Source organism: Schistocerca cancellata, chromosome 2, assembly GCF_023864275.1.
Source record: "Schistocerca cancellata isolate TAMUIC-IGC-003103 chromosome 2, iqSchCanc2.1, whole genome shotgun sequence".
Taxonomy (NCBI): Eukaryota; Metazoa; Arthropoda; class Insecta; order Orthoptera; family Acrididae; genus Schistocerca; species Schistocerca cancellata.
In genome coordinates, this window is record NC_064627.1 from 76,398,200 (window position 1) to 76,418,635 (window position 20,436).

Consider the following 20,436-nt stretch of genomic DNA (forward strand, 5'->3'; position numbering starts at 1 on the left):
ACCTCTGGGATAATAAAGTTTTAGAATGTCCAAAGAATGGCTGAATATGTCTAATTCCTCCTTTGAACACCACCACATTCCTCCTCCAAGCAACAGCTACAGTAATTTTCCTATACAGTGGTGGGAGCAAGAAATTTAACCGGCTAGAACACAACTCTTCAGTTGCACCTGGTGTTACCAGTTGATAGAACAGTCCAAGGGTATACTGCCATATCATAGTTTCCGGTGGCCACAATATTTCGGTGACCCATTGTTAAGTGTGCTGCAAACCTGACCTCCTGGGGGTGCACTGTCAACTTAGAACCCCCCCACCCCACCCCCATTTTGTGTTGTTTAACATGTGATCAATGCCCCTAAATATTCAAAACAGATTAAAATGCTAACACAAATCAGAAACATGCATAATGACAAGATAAATAAATAAATGTTTTGAAAATTGGATGCATAAAGATTAAAAAATTCCCATTACTTTTTGACCACACCTTGTAAGCCTTTCCACTGACCTTCAGCCTCCCAATATAACAGTCAATGTTTTGGAAGATGGTGGGAAGAGCTGCTTCCAGTCTTTTAATTACACTACAGATAAAGTGGAGTCGTGCGCGTACCTGAGAAGTGAGATAGAACTGCTCTTGTTCTCTGTATACATAAACGATATGGTGGATAGGGTGAGCAGCAATCTTGACTGTTTTCTGATGGTGCTGTAATGTATGGGAATGTATCGTCAATGACTGTAGGAGGATACAGGATGACTTAGAATTTCTATTTGGTGTGATGAATGGCAGCTTGCTCTATGTAGAAAAATGTAAGTTACTGTAGATGTTGGAATACAGTATTAGTGGTTGACACAGTCATGTTAATTAAATAGCTAGACATAATGCTGCAGATTAATATGAAATGGAATGGGTGTGTAATGTCAGTAATATGGAAGGCGAATAGCCTACTCGGTTTATTGGGAGAATTTTAGGAAAGTGTAGCTCTTCAATAACAGAGACCACATACAGAATACTTGTATGGAAATCCTTGGACGGAAGATGGCAATCTTTTTTTGCGAAACTCCTAAGAAAGTTTAGAGAACTGGCATCCACAGCTGACTGAAGAATGATCCTACAGCCAATAACGTACATCTTGTGTAATAACTGCAACAACAAGAAAAATTAGGGGTCTTGTGGAGAAAGACAGACAGTTATTTTTCCCTTGTTCCTTTTTTAAGAGGAATGGGAAAGGGAATGGCTAGTGATGGCATGAACTGTAGGGTGGCTTGTGAAATATGTGTATAGATGAAGATACGCTGAGATGAGGGTATGATTGCGGAATGATGGAAAAACTAACAGACCCACAACACAGTCATGAACCTTTCCTCCAGAAGTTTTAGTCCCACAGAAATATCAGTCCTTTCCAAAGGCCTCACTTTTTGCCCCACTCCCAAATTCAATCATTCAGAACTTGTGACAGACTTTCTCCCCTTCTCCTGCTCCCTACAGTGTAAACAATTTTTTGCCACCACTTGATCAATCAGACTCAACCAAAGACCAATACTGAACCTTGCCTAACTCTGTTAACTCCTCTATCCAACCATGATCCACCCCACTACCTCCAAACCCCCCCCTCCCCGCCTGATAATTTTCCAGAATTTCGTAACCTCGAACCTTGCCTCACCATCATTCCCCAAATCCCTCAATATGCAAACTAACCTTACATCCGCAGAAAGAACTGCAGTCCACCATCTAAAAACTGATCTCGACCTCATGATCCTACCTGCAGACAAAAGCTCCACCACCGTTGTTTTGAACTGCAAGGATTACCTGGTGGAAGGACTCCGTCAACTGTCAGATACTTCCACCTACAAACCTTGCCACACTGACCCCATTCCAGTAATCCAGCAGGTTCTCCAGTCACAACTCAAATCCTTAGGCACATCCCAGAACATCTCCCCAGAATCCATCTCTCTAATTAACTATCTCATAAAAGGTTCAAACAAAGGGAGAAACAGGTACACGGGGTATCAAAGTGACCAAATTGAGGTCTAGTTTGGCATGAAAATATTTAACTGCTTGAAAGTAATCAGGGTGATGAACGAAAACTAAATTAATAAGCTGAGGAAAAATTGAAATATTACACGAAAAGCTGCTGTAAATGAAGTGTCAAAAATGTCATCTGTTCAAGACCCAGCTATCTTGCACATAAAAAGATACATTGGTGTGGTATTTAAATGTAAAAAAGGCTTCCATCAATTCAAGTACGTTAGGAAGGCAAACAAGGAGTCAGTAAGATCATGCTTTCTGAATAAAACTTGAAATTAAAAAATGGTATAAATCAGTCAAATATTTTATGAAATGATTTGTGTAAGAGAAATAAGTAGATCAGAGAAACGTTCTACGTGCCTTTGAATGATGCTCGAAATCATGATCAGAAAATGAGGTGCACCAAATGTTTCCCCCAATATTTTTTATTTCGTACTTTTAGACAAATCATTACACAAAACGTTTGACCTTCTTTTCAAAAAATTTGTAAGCTTTACTTTTACAGACTATTTAGAGTAATTGAAATGCTTGGTCTCAACACTGACTGCTGATGAATTACGTTCGCAACATCAAATATCTGTAAACTTTCATGGTTCGTTGTAATTTATTAGGAATTAAATGTGTGTGATATACTGGGATTGGTGTGAAGATCAAGTTCTTTGGCAAGACCTTAAAAATATACTTAGCAATGCAGTGTACACAGTATACATAAAACTTAGTAGACAGAATTGTAACTGAGTCAGTAAAAATATAAGAACGACTGGGAATCGAGCCCAGGACCTTTTCCTCACATTTAGTTGTGAACTGTATACGCTACCCCTACACCATAGCCACTCATTGTTCATTGTTCAAGGGTATCGATCTGTCTGCTTATGATTGTATTTAGCATAGTTTGTCATGTAATAGTCATTTCAGTGCAGTTATTGGCTGTTAAAAGTTCTTTATCACTTAAAACAACATTTGTATTTAATTTATTGATGATATATATAAAAAAACAAAGATGCTGTAACTTACCAAACGAGAAAGTGATGGATGTTGATAGACACACAAACACAAATTTCAAGCTTTCGCAACCCAAGGTTGCTTATCAGGAAAGAGGGAAGGAGAGGGAAAGACGAAAGGATGTGGGTTTTAAGGGAGAGGGTAAGGAGTCGTTCCAATCCCGGGAGCAGAAAGACTTACAAGATGATTGTAGATGAGATAGTCGAATGCTCCTCTGCTCATTCATGTGTATTCGAGGAACTTATCCAGAGATCTTCGTAGTTGACGATACTTATGAAATTTTCCATGCAGATTCCTCCCTTTGTAAATCATTCCTTTTCGCTTTATTTTCTTAAGTAACCCTAACTCTGTAGTTTTAATCTCCAGCTACAGTATTCTACAGGTTAGGGACACCGTTTTATAGAAACGGCTGGGTGGCTCTAAGCAGCCATCTTGTAGCGCGACATGGTCGCTCGTATGCAGGACACCCAAGGTTTTTGCCCGATGTTGTTGCTTTGGAGTGTCAAATGTCCACAAGTCGCTCGCTTCTGTCACTCACATACGACACGGACTAAGACAGAACTGTGTTGAGGAAGAGTAGAATGGATGGAGAGTAACACATTTCATGTGTCACATGTCTGCCCTGGTACCACTCAGGGCTAACATGGGCTCGCCTTGTGGGCGCCACCCACCCACAGCAATGGGTGCCTGACAGGACAGTCGTTACCGGGAGTTTCCATGCCCCGAAAACACGGGCAACCATTCCTAGGCATGCACAAGGTGTTCTCAGTGCAGGTACCAGCAATGTGATCATCCCTGTGATGTCAGGGGACTCAGTCAGATGGCTAGAGAACAGCCCCACCACAGGGACTGACTACCGAGCTGGTGACCTAGCAAGGAGGCCAAAGGGCTTTGGTGGAGAGGGAGGGGAAGGGGAAGGGAGTGGGAGAGGAACCTACGCCCAAGATGCTAGAAAGAGAGTTTTTCCCCATCTGGCGCACACTTGAGATTTCAAATTTTGGAGATTAAGATCAAACAACACAGGGGGGAGGGGGCAAAAAGTAGGAGGAAAAGCAACCGAACCAAAACAGCGAGACAAAGCTAAGTCATGAGGATAGCTGGGTCGACATAAAGAACACCAAGAGAAGGAAAGAAAGTAACAAAGGAAACGGAAGGACAGGAAAGGAGAAGGTAAAGCAGCTTGGAAAAGAACAAAGGCTGCAGAGACTCAGGAATGCATGTGCACCACACACATACCACAAAAGAGCTACGGGCCTGCTGGAGGGACAAATTTTGAGATCTCAATGGTAAGTAAAGACATAAATTGGCAAAAAGTGTAAGGACTTCTGTATTTTTAAACATTTGAGAAAAAAACTTAAGTACTAACATCAACATTTTTTGCAATGAACTGTTTTTAGATTGATAAACCAAGCCATATGGTATATATGTTTCATTAAGACCACTGACATTATTTTATTTCAACAAAACGAAACACATTTCATGACAAAAATACGCATTTCATTGGAGTTGCAAGACAGATTTTAAATATCTTCACTGATTTCAAAAATACCATCAGAAAAAGTAGGCCTCTTGAATAAAGTGTATAAGGCAGGGAAGAGTTGTGTAAACCAACACTATAAGTGACTGTCAATAAAACACTGGTTCTACTATGTTTGTTGTTGTCGGTTATTACCCACTGTGTAATGTCTACTATTTTACAGGTATTCTGTGGTTTTTCTTTCAAGAAATATACGTGAGTATATAGCGTACAAAATGCCAGTGACTGCCACAATTTTCTTCCTCTTAGCATCCATATTTTCTAATAGATAAACTACTTTCGAAGTGCCAAAAATGTAATAGAATAAATAAAATGTCTATAAAATGCGACACTGTAAAATGTGCTTGCGGTGAGACTCACCAATTCCTGAAATCCATTGCCCGTAGCCTCTAGCCAGCTGAGTAGCACTGCAGTCCTGAGCCCATGGATAAACCACGAAAATCTGCTGCATTATGCCACACACAGACAGACCTTGCCTGCAGGCAGATCAGTGAGACTAGATCTGATAGGCAGGGCCTTCACATTAGTGGAAAATGATGGGCTTCAGATTGGCAGTTATGGATGTCCGAGAATCAGGTCCACACAAAGCACTCCTCACACCTCCCTTTCTCTTGTTGACAGCTGCTAGTCTAGCAGCAAGAAGTGGTAGCAGCAATGACTGCATGCTGAGGGGAGTGGTAGAAAAGGAAGAAGCAGCACAAAAGAGGGAGTACGGAAGCAGCTCATGTACTCAGCTCTGCCCAGCCAGTGACGATGCATGACATCTCAGTAAACAAATCAATTTGTCTACTGAGAGTAGACAAAAATGAGATTTTTCCACTGAACCCCCCCCCCCCCCCCCAATTTCCCTGACACGTTTGAAACTTCCTCATATTCCCCAATTTCCACAACTCGTGGCAACCATGGATTTATGCCAAGAAAAGGAACAACAGATGTAATCCTCATATTCCACCAGCTTATGGAAAAACATTGTGAGAAGAATCAGGAATTGCATGTGGTCTTCGTAGATCTTGGGAAGCATATGATAGTGCTACGGCAAGAAAAAATGTACGAGAAAGACGTTACTATCAGAGCAGTACGTACATTTTGCATAAGAAACGTACAAAAATGAAATAAGAAGGACAACAAGCAATGTAGGCATGATAGATGTATTTCAGTTCGAATTGGCTTTCATCAGGGATCAGGACTTAGTCCCTACATCTTTGTCCTGTCAGAAGGAATTCAAGATCAAGCCCCCTGGTACATGTTATCTGTAGATGATAACGTTTCGTGCAGTACCAACAAAAAAATGGTGTGGAGCGCAAACTGGAGGACTGGCAGCAAGCAGTGGAGGACAGAGGGCTTAAATCGGTTGAAGGAGAATGGGAGTATACATGCCTGAGAAATGAGGAAAATGACACAGTCACAATGAACTGGAGGAGTAAAGGGGATAGAGAACTTCAAATACACTTTGTGTTTATCAATCTGTACACCCATTTTTAATATGTATAATGAAAACATAGTAATAAAAGCTGCACTTCAGCTCCTCTAACCTTCATGGCTATAAGCATAATTTTTTACTGTAAGAGACTTACTGGCTTCCTTGGATCAAGGCTCCCATGTACCCTGCTTGCTTGTTTTGTTTTGTTTTCAGAATTGAATTTTTTCCATTCCTGATTTTTTTTGGAACTCAAGTGTTTTGGTGTATTAGTGTCTTTTGGCCAGTGCATGACTTTTTATGATTACTGCATTTTCATTTTTTTTTATACTGATAAATTATGATTCACTTCTTAAATGAACATAGTGGCAAACAAATTATGAGCTGAAAGCTTACCTGTGAATGTCTTCTAACAGCATCTCGATCACGAGATCTCATGCGCTGAAGAACATTGTACTGTGCATATTTTGTGCCAACTTGAACAGACTCTAGGTTTGGCAATTTCTCATTTGCTAGCAGTGCCTGTAACAAATACCATACAACCAGTGACATACTAACAGGGTCAGGTAATGACCAGAGAACAATACAAAAACATTACCTAAAATGGAATAACTAAAAGATACAATTATTTTGTAAAAATGTATTATAGGAAAACATATCTCCAAATGATGGGCAAATGTAGGAGAGATGATACTGAACTAACCACTTAATTCGGTCCAGGAACATTGTTAGTATCCAAAATTAATTCATGCATATAAATCCTGTATGGTGCCCAAATGGACGTTATACCATTCCTTGGAAACTAACACTCCCTATTACTTTAGAGGTACTACAGGAAGATATTGTAAATCTACCAAATCTACCATACTATAGTATACTTTTAACTGTTTCTGCAGTGGACCTTTCGGCACTAGCTTGCAGAATTCAGCACAATGGCAGATCAACTCACTTTGCCACTGCAACAATAACAATTGTATCAGCAGCTCAGAGAACTTCCCAGTAATAACTGGGAAAACTACACACACGTAACAGTGGCATGACAAAGTCTTACCAAGTAATACCGAAAAAATTGTATAACAGATGAATACGAGATGACCAAATATAAGATGATCCACCACCGTTCAACAAGGTATTAAAGAAAAGCATGTATACCTCTACAAATGCTTTCTTATTACAAGTAACTGAAGGAGACAGCAAAACTACTGGTATACAGAAAATAATATCAGATAAAGACATCTGTAGGTCATTGGAATTGTTCAGAGAATCTGTAATGACACTGCCACTATAATGGTTGTCTTGCATTTCTTTCCCTAGTACATCATGTTCACTTTTATCTTATGTATTTGTTACACAGCACTTCTTAAAGCCATTCACAGCTGATGTACTGAATACATGTGTTCAAGTATGCTGGGTCTGTTTCGCAATTGCGATTAGAGATACTCAAGGCTTCATCAACTTCCCGGTAGCGGTCAGAGGTTGACCACCTTCAAGTAACCAATTGCTGGACTACTTGAAAGCATCAAGGAACAACAATCCTTGATTCTTTACTAGATGATGTGCCCTCCAGCTCTAGACTGTACAGAGCCAATCCATAACCAGCTTATAGGTCATCCATCTTTTTCTATCGCAACGAAATATGACACAACATGGCAGCTTTTCATTTGGCATAGTATTACAATTCAGGGTGACGTAGGGTTGCATCTTTGTTCCATTGGCAAGCACACATGTCATCACGGTGATCTGCATTTTCTCAATGCCCTTAGTATGAACCGATACACTTTTGTCAACTTTCTTTTCAAGAGCTGTACTGGATGGCATGTCAAAGTAAACAGAAGTCCCACCAGCATTTACAATTTGCCCTAAGAGTTAAACACATTCCTTTCTCAGTCTAATAACATGTCGGAGATAAACAACTAAACCCTCCACATACAATGCTGGAATATGCTGAGCAAGAGATGTTCATTATCACAGCAAAAGTTCACTGTGTAACATTGTCCTTGTCCAATTTAAAGCCAGCTCTAGGTGGTGTACAGTATGTTCCTGTGCCAATTCATCTGCTTTATTTCACATGAAACTGCGGGAAATTGTAATCTTTACTCATGTTTCTCACACATAAATGACACTAGTTCCTGTTTAGTAAGTAGGGCTGACCCCTGCGTATTTCGCCGCTGTTTCGCCTAGGTTGGGTTGGGTTGATTTGGGGGAGGAGACCAAACTGCGAGGCCATAGGTCTCATCGGATTAGGGAAGGATGAGAAAGCATCCCAGCATTTGCCTGAAGCAATTTATGGAAATCATGGAAAACCTAAATCAGGACGGCATGAGACAGGACTGAACAGTCATTTCACCTAGGAGGTTACTTGTAAGCAGAAGAGGCAAGGTACTGCGTACAGCGAAGCAACCAGCAGTCGCCACAGCGTCCGGGGATGCAAGTGTTGTCACTAAACACGCAGCACACAGCACTGCAGTCACGGGCAATAATTTACGTCTGCACGGCCACATGTTCACGTGATACGATGCTTGTATCCTTCTGCAGGGGTGTATTGAAATTGACGATCTGCCCATAGAGAACCAGTTACATCCCGAGCTCCAAGCACCCAACAGCTGCCCCAAGTCTCTGCTCTGGACAATGCCTGCTCCTGCCACTTTGCTGCCCACCAAGGTGCTGTGCCACCTCCAACCTGAGTCACATCTGATGTGCACTTAAACTAGCAACTCCGAGGGCACTGCTTCGCATTATTTGTTGGGACTGCCCACACATGCTTGTTGCCTTGTGTGACAGTGTCGGTACCAATAGACTGGCTATGAGCTCTCACCCTCACAGGACCGTGTCATCACAGCACCTGCTGCTCATCATGAGACTGCCTACGAGTTAACAGCCTAGTGGGACTGTGTCAATTTTAATCTTCCCAGCTCCTCAAGTTTCACAGACACACTCCTACAGCGTCTCACTCCTCTGGAAGAGGTATACTATGAGACGACGACGTTACTCGGCTGACAACCCATGAAGACTTCATATAAGAGATGGGATGGCTTCATTAAATCCTGATGTCTTCCCCATGCCAATCTCTTTGATGATTTCACCTGTGTACACTAAACAGATCTGGGAAGGTGGTATTACCATCAATGTTGTACAACTATTTTCTGTCTCCACTCTGATGGTTGATCAGTGGATGCTCTCTCAGTTTGTGTTTTGATGTAAAACCTTTTGGTTGTTATTCTATCATTACAACTCAGTGCACTACTTCAGCTTTCTTTACACAACAGGCAACCAATTTTTTCTGTATCATTGCGATTTGCAATACAATGACTAGCACACTTCTTTCTGTTAATAAATCACTCATCTCCCTCTCCCCTAAGAACCTAAGAATTATGAAAGTCTTTCAGAATTCAATAATATTTTTAGAAAAGTCAACTTCTGTGACAATTATCAATTTTCTGTACAACTCATTAACCTGCTTCCTGCTGCAAATGGCACAGACAACACTGTATTAAGAGTACATAATTGGCATACAACAATAACTCTCTCAGTAAGTTTGTTTTGATTTGCATATGTGGGCAGTGACACTTGCAGCACAGCTGAAACTTTATGGTCTATGCTGTGAGTATTGCGTTAGACTGAATAATTTATGTATATTACCATTCAACAAAGCAGTCACTGCTAAAAGGTAAAAATTGATGCAAAGGAAACTGCCCACACCTTTTTCTCCCCAAACCTGCTACAATAAAAACTACAGCAATAGCATGCACAGTTTGAGTTGTGATTGTACTTTTTCACGATATTTTCTATATGCAATTGCATGCACTAGCGTTTATTGCCAGTTTTTAATACTGACATCATCAAATTTCGTAAGACAGCCAGCGTAGGGCAAAGGCACATTTTGAGAGAAGGTATTTCTCCCTGGGTACAAATATCAACATATTAATACCCATAAACCATCTTTCTCAGTGTAATTACGATGTATTTTTGTACTCTACGACTACATATGTTTTGTGTACTTCAAAATTATATTTTATTGTCAGGTCAGCTTATTAACACTTTGTGCCTTTGCATAGTGTCCTGGAGGTCATTTTTCATTCCAAAAGAAGCTTAGTAATTTGTCCCAAGATAATCTCCATTTTAAGAAAATTGTTGTGGGTCTGTAGCTGCTAATATTTATTGCAGAGCTGTGGAAGAGTTATTTCCTCGAGTGGTTTTTGCATTTTCATGTGCCAGTCCTGATCTAGCTGTTCCAAATTTATAAGAAAGTAACTAATGGAGTACCATGTCAAACAGAAATACAATCTTAGTGGAACACATAATAGGAATTGAAATAAAGCAATACATATGATTACAAAAATATTTTAGGTACCTCAGTGTCACAGTACATGCTGTCAAGTTTAAAAAATTGACTCTTTCTTAATGTAACATACCTCTGCAATCGCCGTGTAAAAGCTGCGTGCAACACCTGACCCTTCACCAGGTTCATCCTTAAATGTGACTTTCACTCTATTAACTGCAAGCGGTGGCTGAGAGCTGGATGCCCTCCGGTGGTAATTGTTGTACTGTGTGTTCAGCTCTTTCAGTGTTTGTATTATCAACTGTGTTCTATCACGCTCAATCTAAAACAAAAACGAGTTGAAAATACATTTTCAGTGTGGGAAATAAACAGGTAGCAAGATTGATTATGTCTGTACTATCAATTAATACTCCCAAATATAACATGACATTTTTAAGCAAGGAAGGTCAAATATACATAATATTTTTAAATATATGATTATTAATTCAGAGAATAAGCTAACACCAATACCTTTCCAAGAGTAAGATCTCTCTGCTGAGAATTCCTCAGTTTCTCCATTTCACGACGAAATTTCGCTTCCTTTACTGGGAATCCACCTAGCTCTGACACTACAGAACCTGGTTCAAGCCCTACATCCTCCATAAAGACACGACCAAAGAGATCGAGTGACAATTTCCAGCGTCCGAGCAGCAAATCATGTGACACAGACTGACCAATTGTTGGCTGAGGCCTGAAATGTATGTAAGACACAAAGATAAGGCAATCTCCAGTCACAGTTGGAATACCAACAAAAATTCACTTTCACCAAAACATGTTAAATTTTTGTTAAGAAATAACTGTTGTTGATGTTGTTTTTGTTGTGTGCTTCAGTCCATAGACAGGTATGGTGTAGCTCTCCATGCTACTCTATCCTGTGCAAGTTTCTTCATCTCCCAGTACATAATGCAACCTACATCCTTCTGATTCTGCTTAGTGTATTCATCCCTTGGTCTCCCTCTGCAACTTTCACCAACCACACTGCCCTCAAACACTAAATTGGTGATCCATTGATGCCTCAGAACATGTCCTACCAACTGATCCATTCTTCTTGTGAAGTTGTGCCACAAATTCCTCTTCTCTCCAATTCTATTCAGTACCTCCTCATTAGTTATGTGATCTACCCATGTAGTCTTCAGCATTCTTCTGTAACACCACATTTCAAAAACTTCTATTCTCTTCTAGTCTAAACTATTTACTGTCCATGTTTCACTTCCATACATGGCTACACTCCATACAAATACTTTCAGAAATGACTTCCTGACACTTAAATCTATACTCCATGTTAACAAATTTCTATTCTTCAGAAACGCTTTCCTTGCCATTGCCAGTCTTCATTTTATATTCTCTCTACTTTGACCATCATCAGTTATTTTGCTTCCCAAAAAGCAAAACTCATTTACTACTAAAAGTGTCTCATTTCCTGATCTAATTCCCTCATCACCTGATTTTATTCGACTACATTCCATTATCCTAGTTTTGCTTTTGCTCATGTTCATCTTTTATCCTCCTTTTAAGACATTGTCCATTCTGTTCAAGTGCTCTTCCAGGTCCTCTGCTGTCTCTGATAGAACTACAATGTCATCAGCAAGCCTCAAAGTTTTTTATTTCTTCTCGATGGATTTTAATTCCTACTCCAAATTGATCTTCTGTTTCCTTTACTGATTGCTCAATATACAGATTGAATAACACCGGGGATAGGCTACAACCCTGTCTCACTCCCTTCCCAACCACTGCTTCCCTTTCATGTCCCTCGACTCTTATAACTGCCATCTGGTTTCTGTACAAATTGTAAATAGCCTTTCACTCCCTGTATTTAACCCCTGCCACCTACAGAATTTGAAAGAGAGTATTCCAGTCAACATTGTCAAAAGTTTCTCTAAGTCTACAAATGCTAGAAACGTAGGTTTGCCTTTCCTTAATCTTTCTTCTAAGATAAGTCGTAGGGTCAGTATTGCCTCACGTGTTCCAACATTTCTACGGAATCCAAACTGATCTTCCCCGAGGTCGGCTTCTATCAGTTCTTCCATTCATCTTTAAAGAATTCGTGTTAGTATTTTGCAGCCGTGACTTATTAAACTGATAGTTCGATAATTTTCACATCTGTCAACACATACTTTCTTTGGGATTGGAATTATTATATTCTTCTTGAAGTCTGAGGGTATTTCGCCTGTCTCATACATCCTGCTCACAAGATGGCAGAGTTTTGTCAGGGCTGGCGCTCCCAGGGCTATCAGTAGTTCTAATGAAATGTTGTCTACTCCCGGGGTCTTGTTTCGACTCAGATCTTTCAGTGCTCTGTCAAACTCTTCACGCAGTACCATATCTCCCATTTAATCTTCATCTACGTCCTCTTCCATTTCCATAACATTGTTCTCAAGCACATCACCCTTGTATAGACCCTGTATCCACTCCTTCCACCTTTCTGCTTTCCCTTCTTTGCTTACACCTGGTTTCCATCTGAGCTCTTGATACTCATACAAGCGGTTCTCCTTTCTCCAAAGGTCTCTTTAATTTTCCTATAGGCAGTATCTATCTTGTCCCACGTGATGTATGCCTCTACATCCTTACATTTGTCCTCTCACCATCCCTGATTAGCCATTTTGCATTTCCTGTCGATCTCATTTTTGAAACGTTTGTATTCCTTTTTGCCTGCTTCATTTACTGCATTTTTATGTTTCTTCCTTTCATCAATTAAATTCAATATTTCTTCTGTTACCCAAGGATTTCTACTAGCCCTTGTCTTTTTACCAACTTGATCTTCTGTTGCCTTCACTATTTTATCTCTCAAAGCTACCCATCCTCCTTCTACTGCATTTCTTTCCCCCATTCCTGTCAATTGTTCCCTTATGCTCTCCCTTAAACTCTGTACAACCTCTCGTTCTTTCAGTTTATTCAGGTCCCATCTCCTTAAATTTCTACATTTTTGCAGTTTCTTCAGTTTTAATCTACAGATCATAACCAATAAGTTGTGGTCAGAGTCCATGTCTGACCCTGGAAATGTCTTACAATTTAAAATCTGTTTCCTAAATCTCTGCCTTACCATTATATAATCTATCTGAAACCTCCCAGTATCTCCAGGTCAAGTATACAACCTTCTTACACGATTCCTGAACCAAGTGTTAGCTATGATTAAGTTATGCTCTGTGCAAAATTCTACCAGGCGGCTTCCTCTTTCATTCCTTACCCGCATTCCATATTCACCAACTACTTTTCCTTCTCTTCCTTTTCCTACTATCGAATGCTAGTCAGAGCATAAATTTTGATCTCCCTTCACTATATGAATAATTTCTTTTATCTCATCATCATACATTTCATCAATCTTTTCGTCATCTGCAGAGCTAGTTGGCATATAAACTTGTACTACCGTGGTAGGCGAGGGCTTCGTGTCTATCTTGGCTACAATCATGTGTTCACTATGCTGTTCGTAGTAGCTTACCCGCATTCCTACTTTTTTATTCATTATTAAACCTACTCCCACATTACCAGTATTTGATTTTTTATTTAATAACTAATTGTATTTAATTGTATTTAATAACTAATAATGTCAAAATGTTCTATTACTGCACAAAAGCTTACATAAATCAAGTAATACATCAGTTTCTTACAAAATCATGCTAAATCAAATGAAAATGTACACTATGTGATCAGAAGTATCTGGACATCCCCCAAAACATATGTTTTTCATATTAGGATACATTTTTCATATTATGTGCATTGTTCTGCAACCTACTGCCAGGTACTCCATATCAGCGACCTCAGTAATCAGTAGACATCGTAAGAGAGCAGAATGGGACACTCCGCAGAACTCAAGAACTTCGAATGTGGTCAGGTGATTGGGTGTCACTTGTGTCATAGTACACGAGATTTCCACATTCCTAAACATCCCTAGGTCCACTGTTTCCAATGTTATAGTGAAATGAAAACATGAAGAGACATGTACAGCACAAAAGTGTACAGGCTGACCTCATCTGTTGACTGACAGACTGCCAACAGTTGATGAGGATCATAATGTGTAATAGGCAGACATCTATCAAGACCATCACACGGTAATTCCAAACTGCATCAGGATCCACTGCAAGTATGACAGTTAGGCGGGAGGTGAGAAAACTTGGATTTAATGGGCGAGCGGCTGCTCATAAGCCACACATTACGCCGGTAAATGCCAAATGACGCGTCACCTGGTGAAGAGAACGTAAACATTGGACAATTGAACAGTGGAAAAACATTGTATGGAATGACGATACACAATGTGGAGATCCAGTGGCAGCATGTGGGTATGGCAAATGCCCAGTAAAAGTCATCTGCCAGCTTGTGTAGTGCCAACAGTACAATTCGGAGGTGGTGGTGTTATGGTGTGATCGTGCTTTTCATTGGGGGTGGGGGGTGGTTGCACTCCTTGTTGTTTTGGATGGCGCTATCACAGCACAGGCCTACACTGATGTTTTAAGCACCTTCTTGCTTCCCACTGTTGAAGAGCAATTCAGGGATGGTGACTGCAATTTTCAACACAATTGAGCACTTGTTCATAATGGACAGCCTATGGCAGAGTGGTTACATTACAATAACATTCCTGTAATGGACTTGACTGCACTATGTTCTGACCTGAATCCTAGATAACATCTTTGGGATATTTTGGAAAGCCGACTTTGTGCCAGGCCTCACCAACCTACATCAATACCTCTCCTCAGTGCAGCACTCCGTTAAGGATGGGCTGCCATTCCCCAAGAAACCTTCTAGCACCTGATTGAGCGCATGCCAGCAAGAGTGGAAGCTGTAATCAAAGGCTAAGGGTGGGCCAACTCCACATCGAATTCCGGCATTACCGATGGAGGGTGCCACGAACTTATAAATCATTTTCAGCCAGGTGTCTGGATACTTTTGATCACATAGTGTAGTACGACTGGACCTTTTCTGCAGGCGTTAGACCATCACTTCAGTTTCAGATAATCTTTTTAACATTAGAAGAGGTGTAAAACAAGAACAAACGAAACACTAGTGCCGAGAAGCTTAATCCACAAATTATTGAATGAATGGACTGTATTCTCCATTTGAAACAGAAGATCTGGAGTAATGTAGCTCTTTACCCTCCATTCTGCTCTAGTGGCTAGACATGCATGTATTTGACAAGCAACAAATATGTGAATATTACTGTCACTAGGGTAAAGAGTAAAGGTTGATACAAAACATCTGCCAAATACTTGAGTAACTTGTGGACGAAGGACAAAGTTCTTTGAAAACATTTCATTAGTTATATAACAAATGACGCAGCAACTACAAAGTTTAAGAGGCTTGTTATTCTATATTACATAAATAAAGTTCTCGTAAAATGTAAATACTTTTGTATTAAAGGAGACCACACACCAAAAATCAGAAGCACAGCGATGTCGATAGGCACACAAAAGCACGCGCACACGCACACACGCACCTACATAATGTCAGGTATACTAACAGTGCCAATTTTTTGGCAGGCGAACTGGTTGTGGTGAAGATAGTGTTGGGTAGGGTTTGGGAGAGGGAGCTGGAGAGCAGGGTGAACGTTGCCAGCAGCTTCAAGGGAGGTGGCCTGTTTACCGGCTAGGAATGTGGGAGGAAGGGGTGGCAGGTATATGGGCTGGCTCGACTATAGTGGGCAATGTGAAGCGGCACATGCTGAAGGCGACATGGGAATGTGAAGTGGGAGGGGGTGACAGAATACAGGAAGGGGAAATTGTTGGGTGGAAGTGCGGGGACACAGGGTTACCCGAGATGGAGGCCAGGGCGATTATGGGAGTAGCGAATATGAGAATGCAGGATTTCTCAGCGAATCTCTATGATAAAATCTTCTTGATATGAATATAATAGAGGGAAACATTCCACGTGGGAAAAATATATCTAAAAACAAAGATGATGTGACTTACCAAAAGAAAGCGCTGGCAGGTCGATAGACACACAAACATACACACAAAATTCTAGCTTTCGCAACCAATGGCTGCTTCGTCAGGAAAGAGGGAAGGAGAGGGAAAGACGAAAGGATGTGGGTTTTAAGGGAGAGGGTAAGGAGTCATTCCAATCCCGGGAGCGGAAAGACTTACCTTAGGGGGAAAAAAGGACGGTTATACAATCGCGCGCACACACACACACACACATATCCATCCACACATATACAGACACAAGCAGACATATACAGAGGCAAAGAGTTTGGGCAGAGATGTCAGTCGAGGCGGAAGTGCAGAGGCAAAGATGTTGTTGAATGACAGGTGAGGTATGAGTGGCGGCAAATTGAAATTAGCGGAGATTGAGGCCTGGTGGATAACGGGAAGAGAGGATATATTGAAGAGCAAGTTCCCATCTCCGGAGTTCGGATAGGTTGGTGTTAGTGGGAAGTATCCAGATAACCCGGACGGCGTAACACTGTGCCAAGATGTGCTGACCATGCACCAAGGCATGTTTAGCCACAGGGTGATCCTCATTACCAACAAACACTGTCTGCCTGTGTCCATTCATGCGAATGGACAGTTTGCTGCTGGTCATTCCCACATAGAAGGCTTCATAGTGTAGGCAGGTCAGTTGGTAAATCACGTGGGTGCTTTCACACGTGGCTCTGCCTTTGATCATGTACACCTTCCGGGTTACAGGACTGGAGTAAGTGGTGGTGGGAGGGTGCATGGGACAGGTTTTACACCGGGGGCGGTTACAAGGGTAGGAGCCAGAGGGTAGGGAAGGTGGTTTGGGGATTTCATAGGGATGAACTAAGAGGTTACGAAGGTTAGGTGGACGGCAGAAAGACACCTTTGGTGGAGTGGGGAGGACTTCATGAAGCATGGTTCTCATTTCAGGGCAGGATTTGAGGAAGTCGTATCCCTGCTGGAGAGCCACATTCAGAGTCTGATCCAGTCCCGGGAAGTATCCTGTCACAAGTGGGGCAGTTTTGTGGTTCTTCTGTGGGAGGTTCTGGGTTTGAGGGGGTGAGGAAGTGGCTCTGGTTATTTGCTTCTGCACCAGGTCGGGAGGGTAGTTACGGGATGCGAAAGCTGTTTTCAGGTTGTTGGTGTAATGGTTCAAGGATTCCGGACTGGAGCAGATTCGTTTGCCACGAAGACCCAGGCTGTAGGGAAGGGACCGTTTGATGTGGAATAGGTGGCAGCTGTCATAATGGAGGTACTGTTGCTTGTTGGTGGGTTTGATGTGGACGGACGTGTGAAGCTGGCCATTGGACAGATGGAGGTCAACGTCAAGGAAAGTGGCATGGGATTTGGAGTAGGACCAGGTGAATCTGATGGAACCAAAGGAGTTGAGGTTGGAGAGGAAATTCTGGAGTTCTTCTTCACTGTGAGTCCAGATCATGAAGATGTCATCAATAAATCTGTACCAAACTTTGGGTTGGCAGGCCTGGGTAACCAAGAAGGCTCCCTCTAAGCGACCCATGAATAGGTTGGCGTACGAGGGGGCCATCCTGGTACCCATGGCTGTTCCCTTTAATTGGTGGTATGTCTGGCCTTCAAAAGTGAAGAAGTTGTGGGTCAGGATGAAGCTGGCTACGGTAATGAGGAAAGATGTTTTCGGTAGGGTGGCAGGTGATCGGCGTGAAAGGAATTGCTCCATCACAGTGAGGCCCTGGACGTGCGGAATATTTGTGTATAAGGAAGTGGCATCAATAGTTACAAGGATGGTTTCCGGGGGTAACAGATTGGGTAGGGATTCCAGGCGTTTGAGAAAGTGGTTGGTGTCTTTGATGAAGGATGGGAAACTGCATGTAATGGGTTGAAGGTGTTGATCTACGTAGGCAGAGATACGTTCTGTGGGGGCTTGGTAACCAGCTACAATGGGGCGGCCGGGATGATTGGGTTTGTGAATTTTAGGAAGAATGTAGAAGGTAGGGGTGCGGGGTGTTGGTGGGGTCAGGAGGTTGATGGAGTCAGGTGAAAGGTTTTGTAGGGGGCCTAAGGTTCTGAGGATTCCTTGAAGCTCCGCCTGGACATAAGGAATGGGATTACCTTGGCAAACTTTGTATGTGGTGTTGTCTGAAAGCTGACGCAGTCCCTCAGCCACATACTCCCGACGATCAAGTACCACGGTCGTGGAACCCTTGTCCAGCGGAAGAATGACGATGGATCGGTCAGCCTTCAGATCACAGATAGCCTGGGCTTCAGCAGTGGTGATGTTGGGAGTAGGATTAAGGTTTTTTTAAGAAAGATTGAGAGGCAAGGCTGGAAGTGAGAGATTCCTGGAAGATTTGGAGAGGGTGATTTTGAGGAAGAGGAGGTGGGTCCCGCTGTGATGGAGGACGGAACTGTTCCAGGCAGGGTTCAATTTGGATAGTGTTTTGGGGAGTTGGATCATTAGGAGTGGGATCAGGATTATTTTTCTTCGTGGTAAAGTGATATTTCCAGCAGAGACTGAGTGTAGGACAGTAAATATTTGACAAGGGCAGTTTGGTTGAATCTGGGAGTGCGGCTGAAGGTGAGGCCTTTGGATAGGACAGAGGTTTTAGATTGGGAGAGAGGTTTGGAGGAAAGGTTAACTACTGAATTGGGGTGTTGTGGTTCCAGATTGTGTTGGCTAGAATTTGAGGTGTTGGGGGGAGTGGAGCTGGAAGTGGGAGATTGAGTAGATGGGAGAGACTGGGTCTGTGTGCAATGAGAGGAGGTTGAGGTTTGTTGGAAAGGTTGTGGAGGGTGAGTGAGTTGCCTTTCCGGAGGTGGGAAACCAGGAGATTGGATAGTTTTTTGAGGTGGAGGGTGGCATGCTGTTCTAATTTGCGGTTGGCCTGTAGGAGGATGCTATGAACAGCCGGTGTGGATGTGGGAGAGGAAAGACTGAGGACTCTGATTAGGGATAGGAGTTGACGGGTGTGTTCATTGGCTGAGTCGATGTATAGGTGAAGGATTAGGCGGGTGAGGGCTATGGGTTGTGCAGTTTGGAACTGGTATAGGGACTGATAGAAAGAAGGATTACAGCCAGAGATGGGAACTTTAAGTGTGAGGCCTTTGGGGGTAATGCCAAATGTCAGACAAGCCTGAGAAAATAAAATATGGGAGCGTAATCTGGCTAGGGCGAAGGCATGTTTGCCGAGGGAATGTAAATAAAACTTAATGGGGTCGTTGTGGGGGTGTTTTGAGGGTGACGTGGTATTAGAAGGTGGAAAGTGTAACATTAGGCTGAAATGAAAATAAAAATATATGGGGAGAGATAAAGATGAACTAGAAAGTAACTGGAGATCTGGTGTGTAAAAAGGCGAAAAAGTGTTGGTTAAAGCTGGGCTATGTTGATCCTGTGGTGAACTTGGGTTGGTAGACAACGATGTGTACAAAGGTTAGGTGGTTGTGTTGCCGCCAAAACACGTTAAAGGGTGGAGAAATTCGGGAAAATTTTGAAAAAACTGCGTGTAAATGTATTAAAAGGAGTGGTTTTGTTGTGGCAGATTATGAAAATGAGGCTAACAATTGTCTGACGAAGAAATAATGACGTTAAAACCTGTGGGAAGCGGCTAAAAATTAGCAGTGATGTGGGAAAAAACGGAAATGGAAATATAGCGAAAGTTATTAGAACTAGCCGAAATGGTTGTTTAATAGGTGAAAGGAACTGTTTGTGAACTAGAAACGGTAGATTTTATAGCAGCGGTAGTGTTGAAAGAGGAAAGTATTATTGAGTATATATAGGTGGGATAAAATTGTATAGTAGATAACAGTAAAAAGGAGAAGGTGAATACAAAGTGAAACTACTGGTAAAAACAGAAAGAGTAAATAAGACGACATAAAAGATTTCGAAATGCAACAGTGACAATAACAAACGTAATTGTTGGGTTCAAAATAATGATATGAATATAGTAGAAGGGGGGGGGGGATTCCGCTTTCAACACTACCGCTGCTATAAAATCTACCGTTTCTAGTTCACAAACAGTTCCTTTCACCTATTAAACAACCATTTTGGCTAGTTCTAATAACTTTCACTATATTTTCATTTCTGTTTTTTCCCACATCACTGATAATTTTTAGCCCCTTCCCACAGGTTTTAACGTCTTTATTTCTTCGTCAGACAATTGTTAGCCTCATTTTCCTGTTCCACCCCTGCTCGTAACTTGTTGCCCTGTGGCTCATATCCTAATAATATATCTATGCAAGACCTGTCTTGCTATGTGGGCACAACTGTTAACTAGCTGTCT

At 41.7% G+C, this 20,436-nt stretch overlaps 1 protein-coding gene across 1 annotated transcript in view; it reads right to left on the reverse strand.

The window, feature by feature from the left end:
* The window catches only part of LOC126161352 (E3 ubiquitin-protein ligase UBR5), a 349,964-nt gene that overhangs the window by 54,440 nt on the left and 275,088 nt on the right, over nucleotides 1-20,436 (reverse strand). Inside the window, exons 38-40 of the mRNA XM_049917120.1 lie at nucleotides 10,767-10,986; nucleotides 10,390-10,578; nucleotides 6,374-6,499 (exon numbers count right to left, since the gene is read on the reverse strand). Of these exons, the coding sequence (XP_049773077.1) occupies nucleotides 6,374-6,499; nucleotides 10,390-10,578; nucleotides 10,767-10,986 (535 nt within the window). The remainder of the gene's footprint in view (nucleotides 1-6,373; nucleotides 6,500-10,389; nucleotides 10,579-10,766; nucleotides 10,987-20,436) is intronic.